This window comes from Mercenaria mercenaria, chromosome 6 (genome assembly GCF_021730395.1).
Source record: "Mercenaria mercenaria strain notata chromosome 6, MADL_Memer_1, whole genome shotgun sequence".
NCBI lineage: Eukaryota > Metazoa > Mollusca > Bivalvia > Venerida > Veneridae > Mercenaria > Mercenaria mercenaria.
This window is the reverse complement of record NC_069366.1, coordinates 39,338,874-39,360,744: the sequence shown is the minus strand read 5'-3', so window position 1 is coordinate 39,360,744 and position 21,871 is coordinate 39,338,874. Positions and strand designations below refer to the sequence as shown.

Here is a 21,871-nt window from a genome sequence, read left to right as displayed (position 1 = left end):
AAACATCCCCCGGACGAACGCTCCCCATGGGGCTCGAACCTTCGACCTCCCGATCCCGAGGCGAACGCCTTAACCACTAGGCCACAGTGACCGGTGCAAATATGCACGAGTTTTTCAGCGGAAATATTGCGCGACTTTAGAAGCACAATATCATTCCGCAAAAGAACGAGTGCATATTTCTCGATGCAGATCTAATAATCGTTTTATTACATACACATACTACACTTATAATTATTATATAAATGATATAATTTGTTATTTAGCCTGAGAAAATTGAATATATTGCCGTTAAAGAACTTTTAAACGCGAAGAAATTTTAATGCATGAAACTGACGTCACAAATGACGTCACGCACCCGATATTGAATTTGAACGTCAATATGGAAAAATATTGACGTTTCAGGTTCCACTGTAATTTAACGGAGTTTATAAATGCGTATGTAATAATATAAGATTCTTTCACTAGTTGTAGGTGCAGATGGTAATATCCGGCCTCGAGGGTAACTGTTTAGGCGGTAACGAGGTTCCTACCGAGTTACCGCCTAAACAGTTATCCGAGAGCCGGATATTTTCATCTGCACATATAACCAGTGACAGAATCTTTTTCCTGCATACCGATTTCAAGAAATAATAATGAAAATAAAATTAATCGGACGGCTTTCTTTTTAGAACTATTTCTTATGGCAGTGTATTTAAACAAAGCGCGGGAAACCAACGTCCGTAAACAGGAAAGACGTCATGACGTTTCAAAACAAATAACAATGTTTAGTTCCGGTTTTGTTTTATCAGTTGCAGCGTAACGTTATGAATTTATGATAAAATAACGTGTTTTGAATCGAGAAATTTACCATCAGGAACAAATAGGAACTGTCAAGGTACTGATTTTTTATTCCGTTTTTTTAAAATAAAATGTAAATTACTACAAATCTTCTACATACGTGTAGTTCGTAATACGTCATTTACAGCACGAGAGTCATCTTACACCCCGGGGTGTAAGATGGATTTTTCCAGCACTGGTAAAAATACTGGAAATCCCCGTCTGGTATGCAAGAAATATTTTTGTTTACCTTTTTTCCTTATCCACATCCTATCAATAACTATTTTGCAGATTACAATTCAAATTACGAAACACAAACGAGACGGAAATGTTCATTTTTAAAGCCTGAAGTGCCCTAAAAATAACATCATTGAAACGTAATGATTCGCGGCTCAACTTATATATCATGAATTAGTTCTTTGGAAAATCTGTTTGCAAAATTCGAATTGCAAAAAGCAAACTATTTTGTTCTTTTCAATTCAAAGTACAAAACCTAAGGCGATTTTAAAGCCTGAAAACTATCTTTCAGAGAAAATGAATCGCTGTACAATATAGACATCATAGATATCTTGAATTAAAAGAAGGAAAATGCAGTTTTCAATCTGAATTGCAAAATGCAAAGTATTTTGCAGTTTACAGCTCAAATTACAAAGCACATTTATCATATCTTGATTTGCAAATTCAAAATCTATCGCAAAATACAAAATAAGTTTGCTATTCGAATCTTTAAACCCAAAAATTATTTAAATTACAAAGCACAACGGGGCTGAAATGTTCAATTTTAAATCTTGAATTGCAAAATGAAAAATATGTTTGCAGATCGGAATATTTCGCAGCTTTTAATTCAAATTACTAAGCGCAAAAGAAACTGAAATGCCATTATTAACAATACCATCTCCATGGAAACCGAATCGTGATTTAATGTATCCTTTCTTGAATTATAATAAAAATTCAGTTTACAATTTTGAATTGCAAAATACTAACACTTTACATTTATAATTTGTAAAGTGAACTACAAAGTCGAACTGAAGGTCCAACTTAAGGATGTACGAGCGTTTTTTTCAGGATATCCGCCATTTAAAAATTTTTTCTTCGATATTGCTTTCTAACAAAAGTTTTGCCAAAAATTAGCGCTAAATAATTAAAATATGACTAATAATGTACCATTTTACCAAATAGATTTTACTTTTTGCGAAAAAAAAATATTTCACCCTTATTTTTGCCTGGCATTTGCCTAAAATTGACGCAAGATTTACAATGGGGTAGGTGTAGGTAATTTCAAATATCTATGAAAGTAGATCAGGTTTGGTTTTGATATTTTCCTGTCTGATATATATAACGATAAGCTATAACCGAAATAAAAAATTTTAAGACAGCACTTTATTTTATCTAGAAAATATAGATTAAAACAGAAAGAACAAAAAATATCAAAATTCACGAGTTTTTAACAGTTTTTTTCTTAATAAATCTCTTAGATGCACGGTGACCCCAACCTTTTTTCTTTCCGTTTCGAAGCATTTTTGTGTGTCATTAAAGCTGCAAAGTATTTTGAAAATCTTACCGTCACATTTGTTTTTAGATCTAAATACATTTGTTCCATTGAAAATAAAGTGGGTGGGGTAATTATGCCAACATGTAAAAATGAAAGAGATTTGTTAGTGACATTTATGCCTATATAAAACTGACATCACCTTGCATTCATATAAACTTGTAAGACATGAAATCCCAATAACATTAAATGGGATATTATATGTTTTACAACGTACCACCATTTTGTCAATTTTACAAATTTTCAGAAATGCTTAAACAGTGGATGAAGAAAATGCCCTATTAAAATAAAACGAGCTCGATGACCTGAGTATGAAAAAATTCTTAACGTTAGAAAAAATTCGCTCCTACATCCTTAACGTTTATTTTAAGGTATGACCCATTTAATAGTGTACCTCCTTTTGAAGAGTATTCAATTCCTTACAATAAAACTATTTTGACTTAAATTTTTCAGAGGGCATAGGTTCAAGCCCCTATGGGACCAAATTTTTTCCCTTATATTCCTTTTTTCTAGTAAGATTTTCCTTTTTCAAGACTTGTTATTGATTTTATTGTACAGAAGTGATAAATTTTCATTTCATAAGCGATTTCTTGCTGTTCAAAGTGAATTTACCACTGAAACAGAAGGGGACAGAGTTAGACATCTTTCAAATACTGAGTTACATACGGTAAAAGTTCTGTATTTTGCCTTTACTCTTTACATTACATATTATGGAAGAAATTAGGTAGGTTTTACTTCTGGCCCAAGGTTATTTTTGAATGAAGTGAGCAAAATTTAAAACAGTCCCACAGTACTCGACCTTAATGTTTTAATGTTGGAGTTAGAATTCTGTCTCTTTAAATCCTTTTACTTGAGGCACCCTAGAAAAAATTATATTGACAGTTTTATTTTGTGTTTTATAATTGTTTAACAATAGCTTGACGTTTCTTTTATCACAATAAATGGTATAATGAATTCCGTGCAAACGTTTTGGACAGTGGCCATCATTTTGAAATTTGTCTCTACTTGAGCTTGAGGAAATATCATGAATAATACAAAATTTATAAAAAACTGCACGATAAAAGTTGTTTCAATTTAGCATACAAGTCTCTCTTTGGATACAGTATATTGCTGTAACATTGTTTTGAACATTTGAAATATTCACCATTAGGTGGGTTATACCTTAAGTAATTAGCCCAGATGTCAAGTATACTGAAAGTTTACATTTGAATTTTGCCATCCACTCCAGTCGCAGACTAATTTCCTTTTGCAACTCAAGATATGATATACAGAATCTAAGAAAGATGGTACTTTTAGATGTCCGTGACCTTTGCAGCATAACAGCTTGGTATAAGCAGCCTAGCAGCATAACAGCTTGGTATTAGCAGTCTAGGAGCATAACAGCTTGATATTAGCAGCCTAGCAGCATAACAGCTTGGTATTAGCAGCCTAGCAGCATAAAGTGAAAGTCTGACAACGACTGACTTTTTTAAAACTGAGAAAAAATGTCAGAGTAAAAACCTTTTTTAATACATAACTCGATCTTTTTTTGTTTTCAGTTTACTACAAATGGCAAACTATAACCTAACAAAAGAATAACTGTTATTTATAGTAATAATAATAATAATATTAACAATAATAATAATAATAATAATAATAATAAATTCTTTATTTTCAGAAGGTAACATGTACAGACATGCAAATAAAACAAGTACAAACATTGAATTACACGACAATCATACTTAAATGACTAACCCACACATCGTGGTGTCAGATTTTAAAAAATCAAACTTTTTCTATATTCAACTATATGCTAACAATGTATTTTTCATCAAATTCTGTTGAAAATCGTTGTTTTCCTAATAGATTTAAGATGAAAACATCCGTCTACACTTTCTGATAAGGGGTTCCCGGTTTATAAAATCAAAACCCTGAGAGGGCTGTAGGGAAGCGTAGCTGAACCGGTATGCGTTTTAATCGAGAAGCCAGACAAGAAGAGATTCCATCATTTTGCAATATTTCACTAAATGCTTCCAGTTTTTTTAACTCATTGAACCCCAAAAAGTAACCCACATCCAGACCAAAGTCAGTAAAGGTTACTTAAATCATAATCTTTGACTTGACTCTAGATCTAATAGGGAACCAATGTCTGTATGTATGAAGTCTGATCGTCAGTAAAAGCAGTCGAAGGGTTTATAAGTCGCTTTGACCTCGACACCAAAATCAGTTGGGGTTGTTTATGTCTTTAGCAAGGTTCTAAGAAAATGAAACGAACTAGACTGAAAGCAGGTTCGACAGGCAATCATGGCAGGATCTTCCAAAGTGAGATGTCAATGCATAAAACCAAGAGAACAAATAGAGAAAATGTTAAAATGTTTATTTTCTTAACTGTGTAACAAATTTTTAAAAATGTTACAAACTTGTGTACCACATTTTTAAAGATCTTACAAAACTGTGTAACAAATTTTAAAAAATCTTTCAAAAAAAAAAACAACAAAAACAAAAACAAAAAACAAATAAAAAACCACGTGAGATTAAAAAAATACAGTATGTTGAAGGCCCAATAATTTCTACATGTCAAGAAATTCAACTGATTCACTTAATAGTACTGTGTGCGCACTTGAAAATAATTGGGCAAGACTAGCAGCATATCAACAAAATACCACAAGAGTGTTGGCATGACTAGCATCATATCAGTAATATATAAGAAAAGGGCCCTAACGGCATTTTAATTATGAGTGACTACTATTTTTTGCAAATACTTCATAAAAATATACAAATGTATATCCGTGATTTTCACGTTATAAAGATTGGTGCTACCGACGACTTATATTTTTAGCGGATTAATATAGTTTTCCGTGTGTCATTCCTCTTGGTCACATGACAAATATTTAATTATCTTAGTTCAACGCGTTGACAAAAATCAATACATTTAAAAAATTTACAAGTGTATCCGATCAAAACCACATTTTTTATTTAAAAATTAATTATTGTTCACATTTATTGCATATCCATAATAAATTGCATCGATCTGTTTACTCTTATATCTTTCAATTCCTTGTAAGTATTGAACTACTTTTAAGGCGAATGCACGGAGTAAAGTAGCATTGAACCGGAACCATGTGTTCTTGGTCTTGGTCACGTGATAAATATTTACGTCGTAAAGTAGTACAACGCGTAGACAAAGTTCTTTACAAAAACTTATAATCCCTGCCATATTTTTTCATTTACAAATCATAAGTATTCACATTTATTGCATATGCTAAATAAATGGTATCGATCTGTTTACTCTCAGAGCCTTGAATTTCATAGAAGTACTGAACTACTTTTATAGTATATGTATGGAGAAAGGTAGTAAGGCATTTGTAACTACATTTTCACCAATGTCGGTATACGTAGTTTGGCGACTTTGGGAAGGCTACGCTTCCCAAAAACGGCATTCCCGTCAGCAAACATCATGTGGTTATCAATAGAGCGCAGACGTATAGGTATCGCGCAATATTGTGACGTTTTGAAATAAAAACAAGCAAAACAATAACATAAAATTAAGTCAGTACGCTTAGTACTAATAAACTTTGATAATGTGGCATTTGAATCCAATAAGTCCGGGGTTGTTCAAATATAATCCGTCATATAATTATCTTTGGGGTTGTATTGCAAAGCAATTACTAGTTTCCTTTGCCTGTATACAACAGGAACGGCATAACACATAAAATTGCAACGAAAGACATTCAAATATGTCATAAATAAAATATACTAAAAGAACATTATGTGATTGATTTTAATTAGAATTTGCATAATGACAAATCTTTAATCATGATAAAGTATCTGCACAAACAGAAACATATTATATCCACATTTAGCCTAATGACACTATGCAACATTAAATCTTGTAATATTCATAAAATAATTAAGGATAGTCAATTGTGTATGCGAAATAGTCTAGTGAGTTAAATGGATGGAAATATCGTTCATCATCCTGACTGGCATAGGTTCGAAACCTTGATTAACCTTACCTTTTTCTGACTGATTTTAAGTTAGGATTAGATTTCATTGTTATACATTACTGATATTTTATATATTAGTTATACGTTTTCAAGATGTGTTATTTTATATTATATATTATTTTTTCTTTGTTTTTAGTTTTGTTTTGTTTATGTTGTATCTTTTTTTTTTAAAAATATGTTTTATCAAAAATGCAGTTTATAAATAATTTCAAAATTTCAAATGAAGAAAACGTTACCTTTAAAATCATCTGTAATGCATATAAAACGTAATGCAAGGTCGCCAAATAATTGCACGGCATTATTGCTGAAAAAAGATGCAAATACAAATGTATTCATGAAAAATATTTATAAAAATGTTTTAAAGTGTCTCGAACCTACGAACGCTAGAATAAAATACTGGAAGGCAAGCGTGCTAGTACTCTGTGCTATCGAGTCTTTTCCTTTATTATAGCAAATGTTTGTTTAATAACTCTATACCTACCTGTTAATTTACCTGAATTAGAAAATAAACAGTGTCGATTGTATTTGAGGTCAACTACCACATTATCAAAGTTTATTAGTACTAATAAACTTTGATAATGTGGCAGTTGACCTGAATACAATCGACATTGTTTATTGTTCAATACAGGTAAATCCAATAATTGCTTTGCAATAGATCTATGACGGATTATCTTTGAACACCCCTGGACTTATTAGACTCAACTGCCACATTATCAAAGTTTATTAGTACTCCTCGTTTAAATGGGTCAACAGTGTTGTTGTACTTATAAAATAGACTGGCCCGTTTTATAGGTTGGTCAGGGCTACGGATATGCGATATGTATTGTATTTTGTCATTATTTTTTATCATGGATCCCCTTCAGTTTGAAACCGTCCATGTTTACAAACACGTTTGTTTATTTTGTGAGTACGTTTACGATGCAGTCAGTAATTTCTCGTTAATTTTTTTCTTTTTTTTTCTTCAATACAATTCAATGAAGACAAAACGAGTTAGTAAATCTAGTTCTAACATGTTCACTAAAATTATATGTCACAATTGACACGTAATTGTATCTAAATACACTTGACCTTTAATATGATCTAATGTTTTTTAAGCTTTCCTGTGATATTTTTAAACCTGTACGAGTTAGTTTTATCAGTTTTATAATAAAAGCATTGCCCGGTCATAATTTTAGGATTGATTGATTTATAGATACTACCAATTTTATACGAAAATAAGAAATAAAACAATAAATTAGAAACCAGAGAAAAACAAACATACACAAAGTATGTAATGCAAACTGAAAAAAATGGGGATCGAACTCCCGATGAAATGGTATAATACGAATACCTTAACAGCTCGGCTAACGGGTAATCACTGACTTAATCGTAAACTTATAGTGTATTGGCTTGATTTAATGTTATTGTTTTGTTTTCACTTCTAAGCGCCATAATACTGTGCGCTACCTATAGTTCGGTTTTGAGGTGATCGATGTTTGTATACTTTTAATAATTGAATGGTCCGTTATTTAAGGTTGTGTTATTCAGTACGATAATAGTTCCTACCTAAATAAGTCAAAGTAAATCATGCTGACTTCCCTAATCGGTAGACAAGTACATAAATTGAACCATCAAACTACATGCGAACTTAAAATTTTGGTTTGCTGCCGTCTAAAAATACTGTAGCGTCTCGTTCTATATTTATCAATGTGTACAAAATAAAGCGTTGTAATGGTTTATAAAAGTTCATGAGAAAAACAGCAAAAAATCGAATGTTCCCGTACTTCTGGAAACTATAAACTGGTCAACAATTATGTTTCATGTAAATATATGAAACAGTGGCGGCATTTTGCCTTTCGGTGATAAATTACTTTAAAAATTACAAATCACAATGTGTGTGTTAGTCGCTTTAAACTTTATACGGGAAACAGAGTTAAGTTTTACAGTCAAAGACTTCATTTAATCTAACACCTTAATTGGTACATTCATGTAACAAATTTATAAGATTTCAGTGACTTTTAAATAAGTTTAGAGATGTTGGAGAACGAATATTTGTAGGTGTGTTATTCTAATAATGTGCAGAGATATATAAAAAAAAGAAGCTATCATGTAATTAGTTCGTTGTCTACGTGTAACTAAATTGTTATTTGAAATCGATCTAAGGCTATATGCGTTGTTGCTGGAAAAGTTTAGCATATCTTTTATATAATTTGGTGTTTGGTTTTTCTGAGCTTTAGACACCAAAACCGCCGCGTGATAATGACACCTGTTTCTAAATGATAACCATTTCAGTTCATTAAATAATGTAGAGTTCGGTTTGTCTTATTCATTGTCTGAAGCTTATATATGGAGTTAATGCACTTATTTCCTGTCCCCCACAAAGTACAACAATAATCTAGTGCCGATAACATATATGAATTGTAGTACAGTATCTTCTTAAAAAGTAATATCTAATCTTCTTGACACTATGTCGTGTCGCAATGTCTGTATAACTGATTTTAGTATGAAAACCAGCCAGTTTGAATAAATATCTTCACAGTTATGACCTTTGAATCAGTCTAAATTGTGAAAACTGACAGTAAGAAGAGTATTTTTAAACTAAATTACTGTGACTGACTTATATTGTAACTGTTTTGGCACTTGTTACTTTTTAGCTCGACTATTCGAAGAATAAGTAGAGCTATCCTACTCACCACGGCGTCGGCGTCACACCCTGGTTAAGTTTTTTGTACCAGTCCGCATTTTGACAAAGTCTTTTGAGATAAAGCTTTGAAACTTTCAACACTTGTTTACCATCACCATATCCAGTTATAGGCAAGAGTACATAACTCTGTCAAGCATTTTGACTGAATTATGGCCCCTTTTGACTTAGAAATCTTGGTTAAGTTTTTCGTACCAGTTCATATTTTGACAAAGTCTTTTGAGATAAAGCTTTGAAACTTTCAACACTTGTTTACCATCACCATGTCCAGTTGTAGGCAAGAGTACATAACTCCATCAAGTATTTTGATTGAATTATTGCCCCTTTTTGACTTAGAAATCTTGGTTAAGTTTTTCGTACCAGTCTGCATTTTGACAAAGTCTTTTGAGATAAAGCTTTGAAACTTTCAACACTTGTTTACCATCATCATGTCCAGTTGTAGGCAAGAGTACATAACTCCATCAAGCATTTTGGCTGAATTATGGCCCCTTCTGACATAGAAATCTTGGTTAAGTTTTTCATACCAGTTTATATTTTGTGTGAAGTGTTTGACATATGGCTTTGAAACTTTTATATCTTGTTCAGTATTATAGTCTCTATCAATAGGCAAGAGTACATAACTCTGTCATCTTTTTTGGCTGAATTATGGCCCTTTTTGAACTTGGAAATTTGTTCTGTTTTCGTATATGTCCATGTTTTGTCAAGACTATTTGACATATGGCATTTAAACTTTAAACACTTGTTTATCATTATGATTTCCATCTGTAGGCAAGAGTACATAACTCTGATGACTATTTTGGCTGAATTATGGCCCTTTTTGGACTTTGAAATTTTTGTCAAAACTATTTGAAGTATGTGGCTTTGAAACTTTTAACACTAGTATATCAACATGATTTACATCTGTAGGCAAGTGCACATAACTCTGTCAACTATTTTGACTGAATTATGACCCTTTTTGGACTTGGAAATTAGTTAAATTTTTTATACAAGTCCATATTTTGCCTAACGTATAACTTAACATATTTGCCATCATGGTCACACATTGCCATTTACTGCAAGACTAATCGAAATCCACAAATACAGGAACATTTTTTGTTTAATCCATTTTTTTTTTTGTCTGAAAATCTATGGAAATATTTTGACCCCATTCTTCAATCAATTCTTCGAATAGTCGAGCGCACTGTCATCCGACAGCTCTTGTTATCACTCAATTCAACAATAAATTGTGATACAATGTTAACTGTTGATACTGCAGTAACTGCAGGTTATCTCTGGGAAATAACAGCACCAGTTAGGTATGCTGACACTGCAGTAACTGCAGGTAACTGCAGGTTCTCTCTTGGAAATAACAGCACCAGTTGGGTATGTTGACACTGCAGTAACTGCAGGTTATCTCTGGGAAATAACAGCACCAGTTGGGTATGCTGACACTGCAGTAAATGCAGGTCATCTCTGGGAAATAACAGCACCGGTTGGGTATGTTGATACTGCAGTAACTGCAGGTCATCTCTGGGAAATAACAGCACCAGTTGGGTATGCTGATACTGCAGTAACTGCAGATCATCTCTGGGAAATAACAGCACCAGTTGGGTATGCTGACACTGCAGTAACTGCAGATCATCTCTGGGAAATAACAGCACCAGTTGGGTATGTTGACACTGCAGTAACTGCAGGTTATCTCTGGGAAATAACAGCACCAGTTGGGTATGTTGATACTGCAGTAACTGCAGGTCATCTCTGGGAAATAACAGCACCAGTTGGGTATGCTGACACTGCAGTAAATGCAGGTGATCTCTGGGAAATAACAGCACCAGTTGGGTATGTTGATACTGCAGTAACTGCAGATCATCTCTGGGAAATAACAGCACCAGTTGGGTATGCTGATACTGCAGTAACTGCAGGTTATCTCTGGGAAATAACAGCACCAGATGGGTATGCTGATACTGCACCAATGGGATATGCTGATACTGCAGTAACTGCAGGCTATCTCAAGGAAATAATAGCACCAGTTGGGTATGCTGATACTGCAGTAACTGCAGGTTATCTCTGGGAAATAACAGCACCCATTGGGTATGTTGATACTGCAGTAACTGCAGGTTATCTCTAGGAAATAACATCACCAGTTGGGTATGCTGATACTGCACCAGTGGGATATGTTGATACTGCAGTAACTGCAGGTTATCTCTAGGAAATAACAGCACCAGTTGGGTATGTTGATACTGCAGTAACTGCAGGTTATCTCTAGGAAATAACAGCACCAGCTGGGTATGCTGATACTGCACCAGTGGTATATGTTGATACTGCAGTAACTGTAGGTTCTCTCTGGGAAATAACAGCACCAGTTGGGTATGTTGATACTGCAGTAACTGCAGGTTCTCTCTAGAAAATAACAGCACCAGTTGGGTATGTTGATACTGCAGTAACTACAGGTTCTCTCTGGGAAATAACAGCACCAGTTGGGTATGCTGATACTGCAGTAACTGCAGGTAATCTCTAGGAAATAACAGCACCAGTTGGGTATGCTGATACTGCACCAGTGGTATATGTTGATACTGCAGTAACTGCAGGTTCTCTCTGGGAAATAACAGCACCAGTTGGGTATGTTGATACTGCAGTAACTAGTAACTGCAGGTTATTTCTAGGAAATAACAGCACCAGTTGGATATGTTGATACTGCAGTAACTGCAGGTTATCTCTAGGAAATAACAGCACCAGTTGGGTATGCTGATACTGCACCAGTGGGATATGTTGATACTGCAGTAACTGCAGGTTATCTCTAGGAAATAACAGCACCAGTTGGGTATGTTGATACTGCAGTAACTGCAGGTTATCTCTGGGAAATAACAGCACCAGTTGGGTATGTTGATACTGCAGTAACTGCAGGTTATCTCTAGGAAATAACAGCACCAGTTGGGTATGTTGATACTGCAGTAACTGCAGGTTCTCTCTGGGAAATAACAGCACCAGTTGGGTATGCTGATACTGCAGTAACTGCAGGTAATCTCTAGGAAATAACAGCACCAGTTGGGTATGCTGATACTGCACCAGTGGTATATGTTGATACTGCAGTAACTGCAGGTTATCTCTAGGAAATAACAGCACCAGTTGGGTATGTTGATACTGCAGTAACTGCAGGTTATCTCTGGGAAATAACAGCACCAGTTGGGTATGCTGATACTGCAGTAACTGCAGGTAATCTCTAGGAAATTACAGCACCAGTTGGGTATGCTGATACTGCACCAGTGGTATATGTTGATACTGCAGTAACTGCAGGTTCTCTCTGGGAAATAACAGCACCAGTTGGGTATGTTGATACTGCAGTAATTGCAGGTTCTCTCTAGGAAATAACAGCACCAGTTGGGTATGTTGATACTGCAGTAACTGCAGGTTCTCACTAGGAAATAACAGCACCAGTTGGGTATGCTGATATTGCAGTAACTGCAGGTAATCTCTAGGAAATAACAGCACCAGTTGGGTATGCTGATACTGCACCTGTGGTATATGTTGATACTGCAGTAACTGCAGGTTCTCTCTGGGAAATAACAGCACCAATTGGGTATGTTGATACTGCAGTTAATGCAGGTTATCTCTAGGAAATAACAGCACCAGTTGGGTATGTTGACACTGCAGTAAATGCAGGTTCTCTCTGGGAAATAACAGCACCAGTTGGGTATGTTGACACTGCAGTAACTGCAGGTTCTCTCTGGGAAATAACAGCACCAGTTGGGTATGTTGATACTGCAGTAACTGCGGGTTCTCTCTGGGAAATAACAGCACCAGTTGGGTATGTTGACACTGCAGTAAATGCAGGTTCTCTCTGGGAAATAACAGCACCAGTTGGGTATGTTGACACTGCAGTAACTGCAGGTTCTCTCTGGGAAATAACAGCACCAGTTGGGTATGTTGATACTGCAGTAACTGCAGGTTATCTCTAGGAAATAACAGCACCAGTTGGGTATGTTGACACTGCAGTAAATGCAGGTTCTCTCTGGGAAATAACAGCACCAGTTGGGTATGTCGATACTGCAGTTACTGCAGGTTATCTCTAGGAAATAACAGCACAGGTTGGGTATGTTGTGTAAATATTTAACTTCATGGGTTATGTAGTAATTATATGTTTCTCACATCATGTTATCATAATGGTAAAGTGCTACTTTTTCTCAGTGATATAAGAATGGCTTATATGCTAAATTATGGTTAAATTTAATGTTAAATTTCACCTTTTATTGTATTGTTTGTTGACATCAATAATCTGCCTTCTTGACATTTAGTGCTGAACTTGACACACATGTTTACCTTGGTTTCTTTGATCCTTGGTAATAAAAGGCTTTCAAAAAGGTGGCCTCTTGATTATATAACTGGTAAGTTCTTGGGAAATATTGTAATAGTGAAATGTTTCTGTTCCATGGGTCTGAAGTTACGGCTTTTCATAGTCCTCATAAAATGTTGAAAAATAAAGGCAAATGTATTTATCGTGGCAAATAAATGTAATTTTCCTCATCATAATTATTAGTTATTATGTAGGCATGCACTTTTTCTTTACTCACTGTTGTTTATTACCTGCACTTTCTTACTAACAAATACTAATTACCATGCTCTATAAGTCATCCTGCTCTTTGTTGTAGATATATTGATTTATATATATTGAAGTAGATCTATATGATTCATTGATTCATACAATTTTATTGCATAAGTCGGTCATAGCCAGCAAGAAGTTGCAAAATGTCTTCACAATGTATTTTCATTATTATATTCATAAAATCAACAAGTAAACATAAAATGCACTGAGTATTAGTATTCAAAACATCTTGACTTTACAAAATGCGTAATATATCCTGTTTAGTGGCACATATATTTTAGCTTTTTGTAACTGGTTAAATTGTATTGTTTGTCAAGGACTAATGTCTTTCAACCAGTAAGTGATCAAATGTTTTCCTTGAAAGTGCTTATCATTCTAGAAGAACATAGAATTATTAAGAGCACCTGCTCTTTAATTAGGATCTCACACAGCAGAACCAGTTACAGCCATTGATTTGGTAAAAAATAGGCATAAAAAGGGCTGAAAGTTCTGTCGCATGCATCTCAAAAAGTATTTGACCTAGGATTATGAAACATTACAGGAATATTATTCAGCATGTGAAGTTGTGCATCTGGGGTTTTGTTAGAAATATCACTCAAGCAGACCAGAGTTATGGCCCTTGACTTAATAAAAAATGTGCTAAAAGGGTATAAAAGGTTGTGTCGCATGTATCTTAAAACATTTGATCTAAATCGTAAAACTTAAGACAGGATTGTTTTATAGCATGTGAAGCTGTGCACCTGGTGTTCTTTTTAGCTCATCTGTGCCAAAGGCTGAGGCAAGAATTATGGCCCTTTTTGGACTTAGAAAATCATGGGTAGGACAATTTTTCTGTTATACAAAAAAAAAATCAGATGAGTGTCAGCACCCGCAAGATGGTGCTGTTTTTTTTTATTATTGGCACAGGAAAAAACAGAACCACTTTACTGTGGTACAACATTGATGATACCTCAAAATTTTAGGTGTTTTTTGACATATTTGTACCTGATAAGTATTTTTTGTGACTTTGTGTGTCAGCAAATAATGGACTCGACATTGTTGCCCATTGGGCTTCTAGGTCTTTAAATTTTATTCCTGTCCTGCTCTGATATAACCTTCAGTTGTATATTGCTCTGTTTGGCAGAGCTCTTGTTTGCAAATGGGGCTGTCAAAACCTCAGTTAGGATTTAAAATTCTCCATCTGAGGCTTTCGAAAGGTTGGTGGCTCTTCATTATGGCTCAAAATCCAAGAAAAAAACAGAACTGAAAGGTGAAGATATTGAATTTTCACTGATATATGGTAAACTGTGAAGCAAATTTTTTTTTTTAGGTATGGCAGGGTAATTTTTGTCAAGATTTTCTGGCCTTATAGCAAAACTCGCTTGTTTGTAAATTCTAGACATTTCTGTGTATTTTTGTGACTTTCAAAAAATGGGTAGGTGTAGTAAAATTAATAAAATGTTGCATTACTGGATTCTGTTGAAATTTTAATGTAATATATCAAAATATTTGACTAAACATGTAAGAGATTTCATAAATGTATACTGTTTGTTATGCAAGATATTACCTAAATAGAAGGAATGGTAATAAGTTTGATTAAGTATGGTAGTTACTTTCATTTATGAGCTTTTTCATAAAAACATTGTTGCACCAGAGTAAAATGACTTGGATGTAAGAGTTAAATTTTTGGCAGGTTATTTATACTCTGTATTCACTGAGAAAATTTGTAATTGTAAATTGGTGCAATACAATCTGAGCAATAGAAAACTATACATACATTTATTGAGTGTCTATCAAAATCCCATCAGTCAAAACCCCCTTGACTGAAAAATAGCACAGTATTCAAAATCCTCTCAAAAGAAATAACAGGGTGGTCATAATCCCCTTAGCAAAATTGATGGGGTAGTCAAAATCCCCTCAATGGGTAGTCAAAATGCCCTCGGTAGGCAAAATTTCAAATTATCATTCCAATTTTTTACATTTGAATGGAATCAGGGATGAATGAAATACAATGGATGGTAAGTGATCATAATAGCTCACACTACGTATTCTGGTTAGCTAAAAATTGCTTGTATGTTTTATTAGCTCACCTGTCACATAGTGACAAGGTGAGCTTTTGTGATCACCCTTCGTCCGTCGTCCGTCATTAGTCCGTCCGTCCGTCCGTCCATCAACAATTTCTTGTCTGCACGATAGCGGTTTCATTTATGATTTTATTTTAACCAAACTTGCACACAACATGTATCACCATAAGATCACGGTTCCTTTCTTGAACTGGCCAGATCCCATTATGGGTTCCAGAGTTATGGCCCCTGAAAGGGCCAAAATTAGCTATTTTGACCTTGTCTGCACAATAGCAGCTTTATTTATGATTTGATTTTTACCAAACTGGCACACAACTTGTATCACCATAAGATCTCGGTTTCTTTCTTGAACTGGCCAGATTCCTTATGGGTTCCAGAGTGATGGCCCCTGAAAGGGCCAAAATTAGCTGTTTTGACCTTGTCTGCACAATAGCAGCTTCATTTATGATTTGATTTTAACCAAACTTGCACACAACTTGTATCATCATAAGATCTTGGTTCCTTTCTTGAACCGGCCAGATTTCCTTATGGGTTCCAGAGTGATGGCCCCTGAAAGGGCCAAAATTAGCTGTTTTGACCTTGTCTGCACAATAGCAGCTTCATTTATGATTTGACTTTAATCAAACTTGCACAAAACTTGTGTCACCATAAGATCTTGGTTCTTTTATCGAACCGGCCAGATTTCATTATGGGTTCCAGAGTTATGGCCCCTGAAAGGGCCAAAATTTGCTATTTTGACCTTGTCTGCACAATAGCAGCTTCATTTATGATTTGATTTTAACCAAACTTGCACACAACTTGTATCACCACAAGATCTTGGTTCCTTTCTTGAACTGGCCAGATTCCATCATAGGTTCCAGAGTTATGGCCCCTTAAAGGTCCAGAATTGGCTATTTTGGTTTTTGCAGCCATATAGAGACTTCATTTATGGTTTTATTTGATACAAACTTCCAGAATATCTTCAACAACAATAAATCTTGGATTCTATGACAAATCAGATCCAATCGTAGGTTCCAGAGTTATTTTATATCTGATTACCTCCCCTGATTGTAATCAAAATGGATTTATATCAGTTAGTACTTATAGGACTTATTTGAAATTTCATTATTGTCATTAGTTGGACTGAGCCAATCAGGGTAGATAACTATGGACTGATTTTATGTCAAATTACCTCCCTTTATTTCAAATTAAAATGGGTATATCTCCGTAATTAATGAAGAAACTGATCTGAAATTTCATTTATGTCAGCAGATTTATTTGGCAGATCCTTCTTTTGTTCACTTACAATAATTTTTTTTTTAATTACTTCCCTTTTACGTTACTATAAATAGCTTATTTTTAGTAACTTTTTTATTATTGGCCGTAGGGAAAAACCGAGACCACTTTTCTGTGGTACAATATGGATTGTACCTCCAATTATTTAGGTGTATTTTGACATGTCTGTACCTTGTAAGAATTTTTTTTATCTCTTCGGTTAAATTTCTTGCCTTTGTTGTTACTGTCCTTTGGACTTAGATATTTTTTCTGAGGACCTTCTTGCCCTCAAGTGCAATGATAACAGGTGAGCGATATAGGGCCATCATGGCCCTCTTGTTATATTTTATTCCTTTAATAGATTTTGTAAAAAAAAAAAAAAATGACAGATGTGCAAAATTATTATTCCCCGCCGATGAAATCGGGTGTGGGGTATAATAATTGAAATGGCATTGTGCGTCCGTCTGTCTGCAGTCATTTCTCAGTAACTAGCAGGTGGAATTTCATAAAACTTGAAATAAACATGAACCAACATACTGCGATGATGCCCGTTAAGTTTTTTTTTGGATTGGTCAATTTCCCTTAGAGTTATTGCCCTTGATTTAATGAAGAATCCACGTCTGCAGCCATTTCTCAGTAACAGGCTGGTAGAATTTCATGAAACCTGAAATAAATATGAAGATGATGCCCGTCAATTTTGTCGAGTCCACTTGCGGAAGCAAAGACATAGTTGTCCAAATAGCTGTTCGGTGTATGTGCGTCCGTCCGGATTTGTTTGTCCGGACCATAACTTTGACTTGCATGGAGCAATCTTGTTTATATTTAGCATGAATGTTAACCTCAGTGAGACGGAGTGTCCTGCGCAAACCACAGGTTCCTATCTCAAAGGTCAAGGTCACACTTGGAGGTCAAAGGTTAAATTCAATATTGACTTTGTCCGGAGCATTTCTTCTTCATGCATTGAGGGATTTTGATGTAACTTGGCACAAATGTTCACAACTATGTGACAGAGTATCTTGCGTAAGAATCAGGACCCTAGGTGTAAGGTCAAGGTCACACTTAGAGGTCAAAGGTCAGATACAAGAATGACTTTGTCCGGAGCATTTCTTTTTCATGCATGGAGGGATTTTGATGTAGCTTGGCATAGTTGTTCACCATCATGAGACGGAATGTCATGTGCAAGAACCTAGAATTACTTCCCTTTGTTGTTACTATGAATAGTACAATATGAATGTTACATCCAATTTTGAGGTGTATTTTGACCTATCTCTACTGGTAAGGATTTTTTTGTGGACTTAGTTTTTTGTAAAGATTTACTTCCTTTTGTTGTTACTATAAATAACTTATATTGTAACTTTTTGCAGTCATTTTTTATTTAGCATAAATGTTTGCCTCAATGAGACAGGGTGTCATGTGCAACTCCTAGTCCTCTTGACAGCTGGCGGGCCCGACATGTTGCCCATGGGCATCTAGTTTTAATTGGTCAATTTTCCTTAGAGTTATTGCCCTTGATTTAATGAAAATTCTACGTCCGGAGCCATATTGGTAGAATTTCATTAAACTTCTTTCATTCTTTTCCATGAACATTTATTATAAACATGTGAACTTGGTGCCAAACTACACGAAGACAATATTTCATTCCAGTTACACTTCAAGCTCACATTTCAAGTAACTCCATTTTATTCTAAAAGCTTAGCTTATTACAGTAAACATATTCCATTCAAAATAATTTCATTAGTCAGGATCAACATAATATACATTTATTATGTACACTTAAAACATTAATTTTCTGTTAAACTGATTTTGACTAATGAAATTATTTGCTTCTTAGTACTACTGTGAAATCATTTAATTTCGTCGGCACGAAATTTCGTGGTTTTGACCAAAACGGCTGTTTCGTGGGGACGTAAATTCGTGGATTTTCAATTTTTGAAAAAAAAAATCAAAAAGAAATCATAATTTCCACAGGAATAGATCTACTAGTACTTCTGTCCTTACATGAGAAACCTACACGTGTCAAACAGCGCTACCATGGTTACCGAATTTGCAATCAACGCCGCGGGAGATTAGCGAGTGATCATGTGCCAATTTACGACTGCGTTATCTATAATTATACGAACCCTAATTTGTAAAACTTTTTAGAACTGTGAAATATTCAATGAGAAAAGTCGGCGCCAATTAAAAAGTGTCAAAACCGTAGCACCTTGCACAATTACCATTCATAATCGAAACAAATATAAAGTTGATCATTTGATCATGTTTTAAACAAGAACTACATATTTTACCGCAAATTAAAACATACTATTAAAGATTTAAATAATGTAGTGCTAGTATAACCATAATAATTCTTACATAAAGTATTATAAACTGGTCCGACTTTTTTTTGGCAAAAGGAATGCGCGTCTGCATCTAAAATTACAAGCTGTTGAACTTGTGCATGTGTTATTTCCTGCCGAGAAATGTGTAATCTGAATTAGGTATAAATGCATCGGATACAAGTCTTACAATTAATATGTAATATTTAATAGTTCCAAAGTCGTAGTATTTTACTACATGTCATTAAAATAAAGGTTAGTGTATAAAATTTGCATAGCGGGGCCGTAAAAAATCATATAACAGCCGTATTATAGTGTAGTTAGCACGTGACGCTACGTCAAACTTCTTTATTTAGTATCTACTTTCACTTCGACAAACATGTCATAAACAAACCACGGGTACATTTCTAAATGAAATAGTCGGTTTTGTTTCCACGCATACTTATGTTTATCATTGATGGAGATTCCATAAACTACACGAAAGCTGCAGGTTAGTATACTGCCGCATGCATACAACTACGGATCAGATCGAACGGCTATGGTGTCAATTTTGGCGACTTTGCGTACAATTAAAAATTATCGTGGGCATAATTTGTTCGTTGGGACTTAAATTCGTGGTTGAGCTCAACCACGAAATCCACGAAAATTAATCCCCCACGAATAATAATGATTTCACAGTATCCTTAACTTTTTGACGGATATATTTTTTGGCAATTCCTCACCACAAACCCTTTCGGCGGGGGATACCAATTCATCGAATTGGTTTGTTATATTGGTGATGATATGAAACAAAGAAAATGTAGCATTCATTAACATTAAAACCTGTTAATTTTTTTTGCCAAACCCTTATTATTTCTGCTGAGAGGGTTTTGATCACTATGTCATTTTTGACCCGACAGAATTATGACCAGGGGTATTTTGAGCATTCCCACATTTATTGGCAGTTATTGAAGGCAGTGATTTATCAGTTTAGATATAACATAGTTTCTCTTGTACATGATCATCACTATAAATTTTACTTGTCTTTGTATTACAGCAAGAAAAGTCACAGGGGAAAAATGGTCGCGCTGTTCGTTCTGCAGAAGGTGGGCGAAAGGAAGGCAGTTCAGCTTGTCTCCTTCAGTAGATTGTTAAACATCATGCAGAGAAATTAGTTTAATCTAAAACTGGAATACAAAGGAACCTAGGAAACTAAAGAAATGTTCAAAACTTGTTCTTTATAATTCTATATCTCTTGAAAAATAAAATAGGAGTTACACAGTTAATTGCGACTGTTCTGAACTTGAAGTGTTTTTTGCTTGACCATTTGAAATTTTTCAGCTAGTAGAGCTTTTGTTGTCATCCTTTGAGTGTCGACCTGCATCACAAAACACTTGCATGCAAACAGGTTTCCCTAAAACTACTAGTTCTGATGCTTTCAAATTTCACAAATGTCTTTCACATCATAAGATGACCTCACAGAACAACTTTAGCTTACATTCTGGCAAAAATAAAACCCATTTTCAACCTAGAAAATTATGCTTAAGCTTTTGTATCTAAACAAATATTAGGTGGAAAGGCTTCAAATAGTCAAGCATGGTGTCATTAGACAGCTCTTGTTTGTCAAATGTTTGTATTTTGAATGTTTCATTGTAATACTGTTTTGCACTTACTGGTCTGTCATCAGGCTATCTACCCAATTTGATTATCAATCAGTTTGTCTGTACCTATTTTGGTTACCAATCAGTCTATCATCAGTGTATGTACCCCATTTGGTTACCAATCAGTCTGTCATCAGTGTATGTACCCCATTTGGTTACCAATCAGTCTATCATCAGTGTATGTACCCCATTTGGTTACCAATCAGTCTGTCTGAACCCCATTTGGTTACCAGTCACCTGTCTGTGCTGCATTTTGTTACCAGTCCGTATCATCTGTCTGTGCTGCATTCGGTTACCAGCCAGTATCATCTGTCTGTGCTGCATTCGGTTACCAGCCAGTATCATCTGTCTGTGCTGCATACGGTTACCAGTCAGTATCATCTGTCTGTGCTGCATTCGGTTACCAGCCAGTATCATCTGTCTGTGCTGCATTCGGTTACCAGTCAGTATCATCTGTCTGTGCTGCATTCGGTTACCAGTCAGTATCATCTGTCTGTGCTGCATACGGTTACCAGTCAGTATCATCTGTCTGTGCTGCATTCGGTTACCAGTCAGTATCATCTGTCTGTGCTGCATTCAGTATCATCTGTCTGTGCTGCATTCGGTTACCAGCCAGTATCATCTGTCTGTGCTGCATTCGGTTACCAGCCAGTATCATCTGTCTGTGCTGCATTCGGTTACCAGCCAGTATCATCTGTCTGTGCTGCATTCGGTTACCAGTCAGTATCATCTGTCTGTGCTGCATTCGGTTACCAGTCAGTATCATCTGTCTGACTGCTGCATTTGGTTACCAGTCAGTATCATCTGTCTGACTGCTGCATTTGGTTACCAGTCAGTATCATCTGTCTGCGCTGCATTTGGTTACAAGTCAGTATCATCTGTCTGTCTGTACCCAGTTTGGTTACCAGTAGTTCTGTAGACTGTCTGTCATCAGACTGTCTTTACCAAATTTGGATTCTAGTCAGTCTGTCATCAATCTGTCTGTTCCC

General features: G+C 35.1%; 2 protein-coding genes across 2 annotated transcripts in view; one reads left to right on the top strand and one right to left on the bottom strand.

Annotated features, from left to right (window-relative positions):
- Positions 1 to 20,523, top strand: part of LOC123549116 (kinesin-like protein KIF28) — a 463,589-nt gene extending 443,066 nt beyond the window's left edge. Inside the window, 1 exon segment of the mRNA XM_053545663.1 lies at positions 20,279 to 20,523. Coding sequence (XP_053401638.1) covers positions 20,279 to 20,368 — 90 coding nt within the window. The 3' untranslated portion in view covers positions 20,369 to 20,523.
- A 554-nt stretch (positions 20,524 to 21,077) lies between these two features.
- On the bottom strand, positions 21,078 to 21,422 carry LOC128558023 (uncharacterized). The gene has a single exon (XM_053546771.1). The coding sequence runs from the start codon at positions 21,420 to 21,422 to the stop codon at positions 21,078 to 21,080; it is 345 nt and encodes a 114-aa protein (XP_053402746.1).
- Between the last annotated feature and the right edge of the window lie 449 nt (positions 21,423 to 21,871).

Coding starts and splice junctions, on each gene's coding strand:
- LOC128558023 (XM_053546771.1), bottom strand. CDS start 21,422: ATGCAGCACAGACAGATGATACTGACTGGTAACCGTATGCAGCACAGA.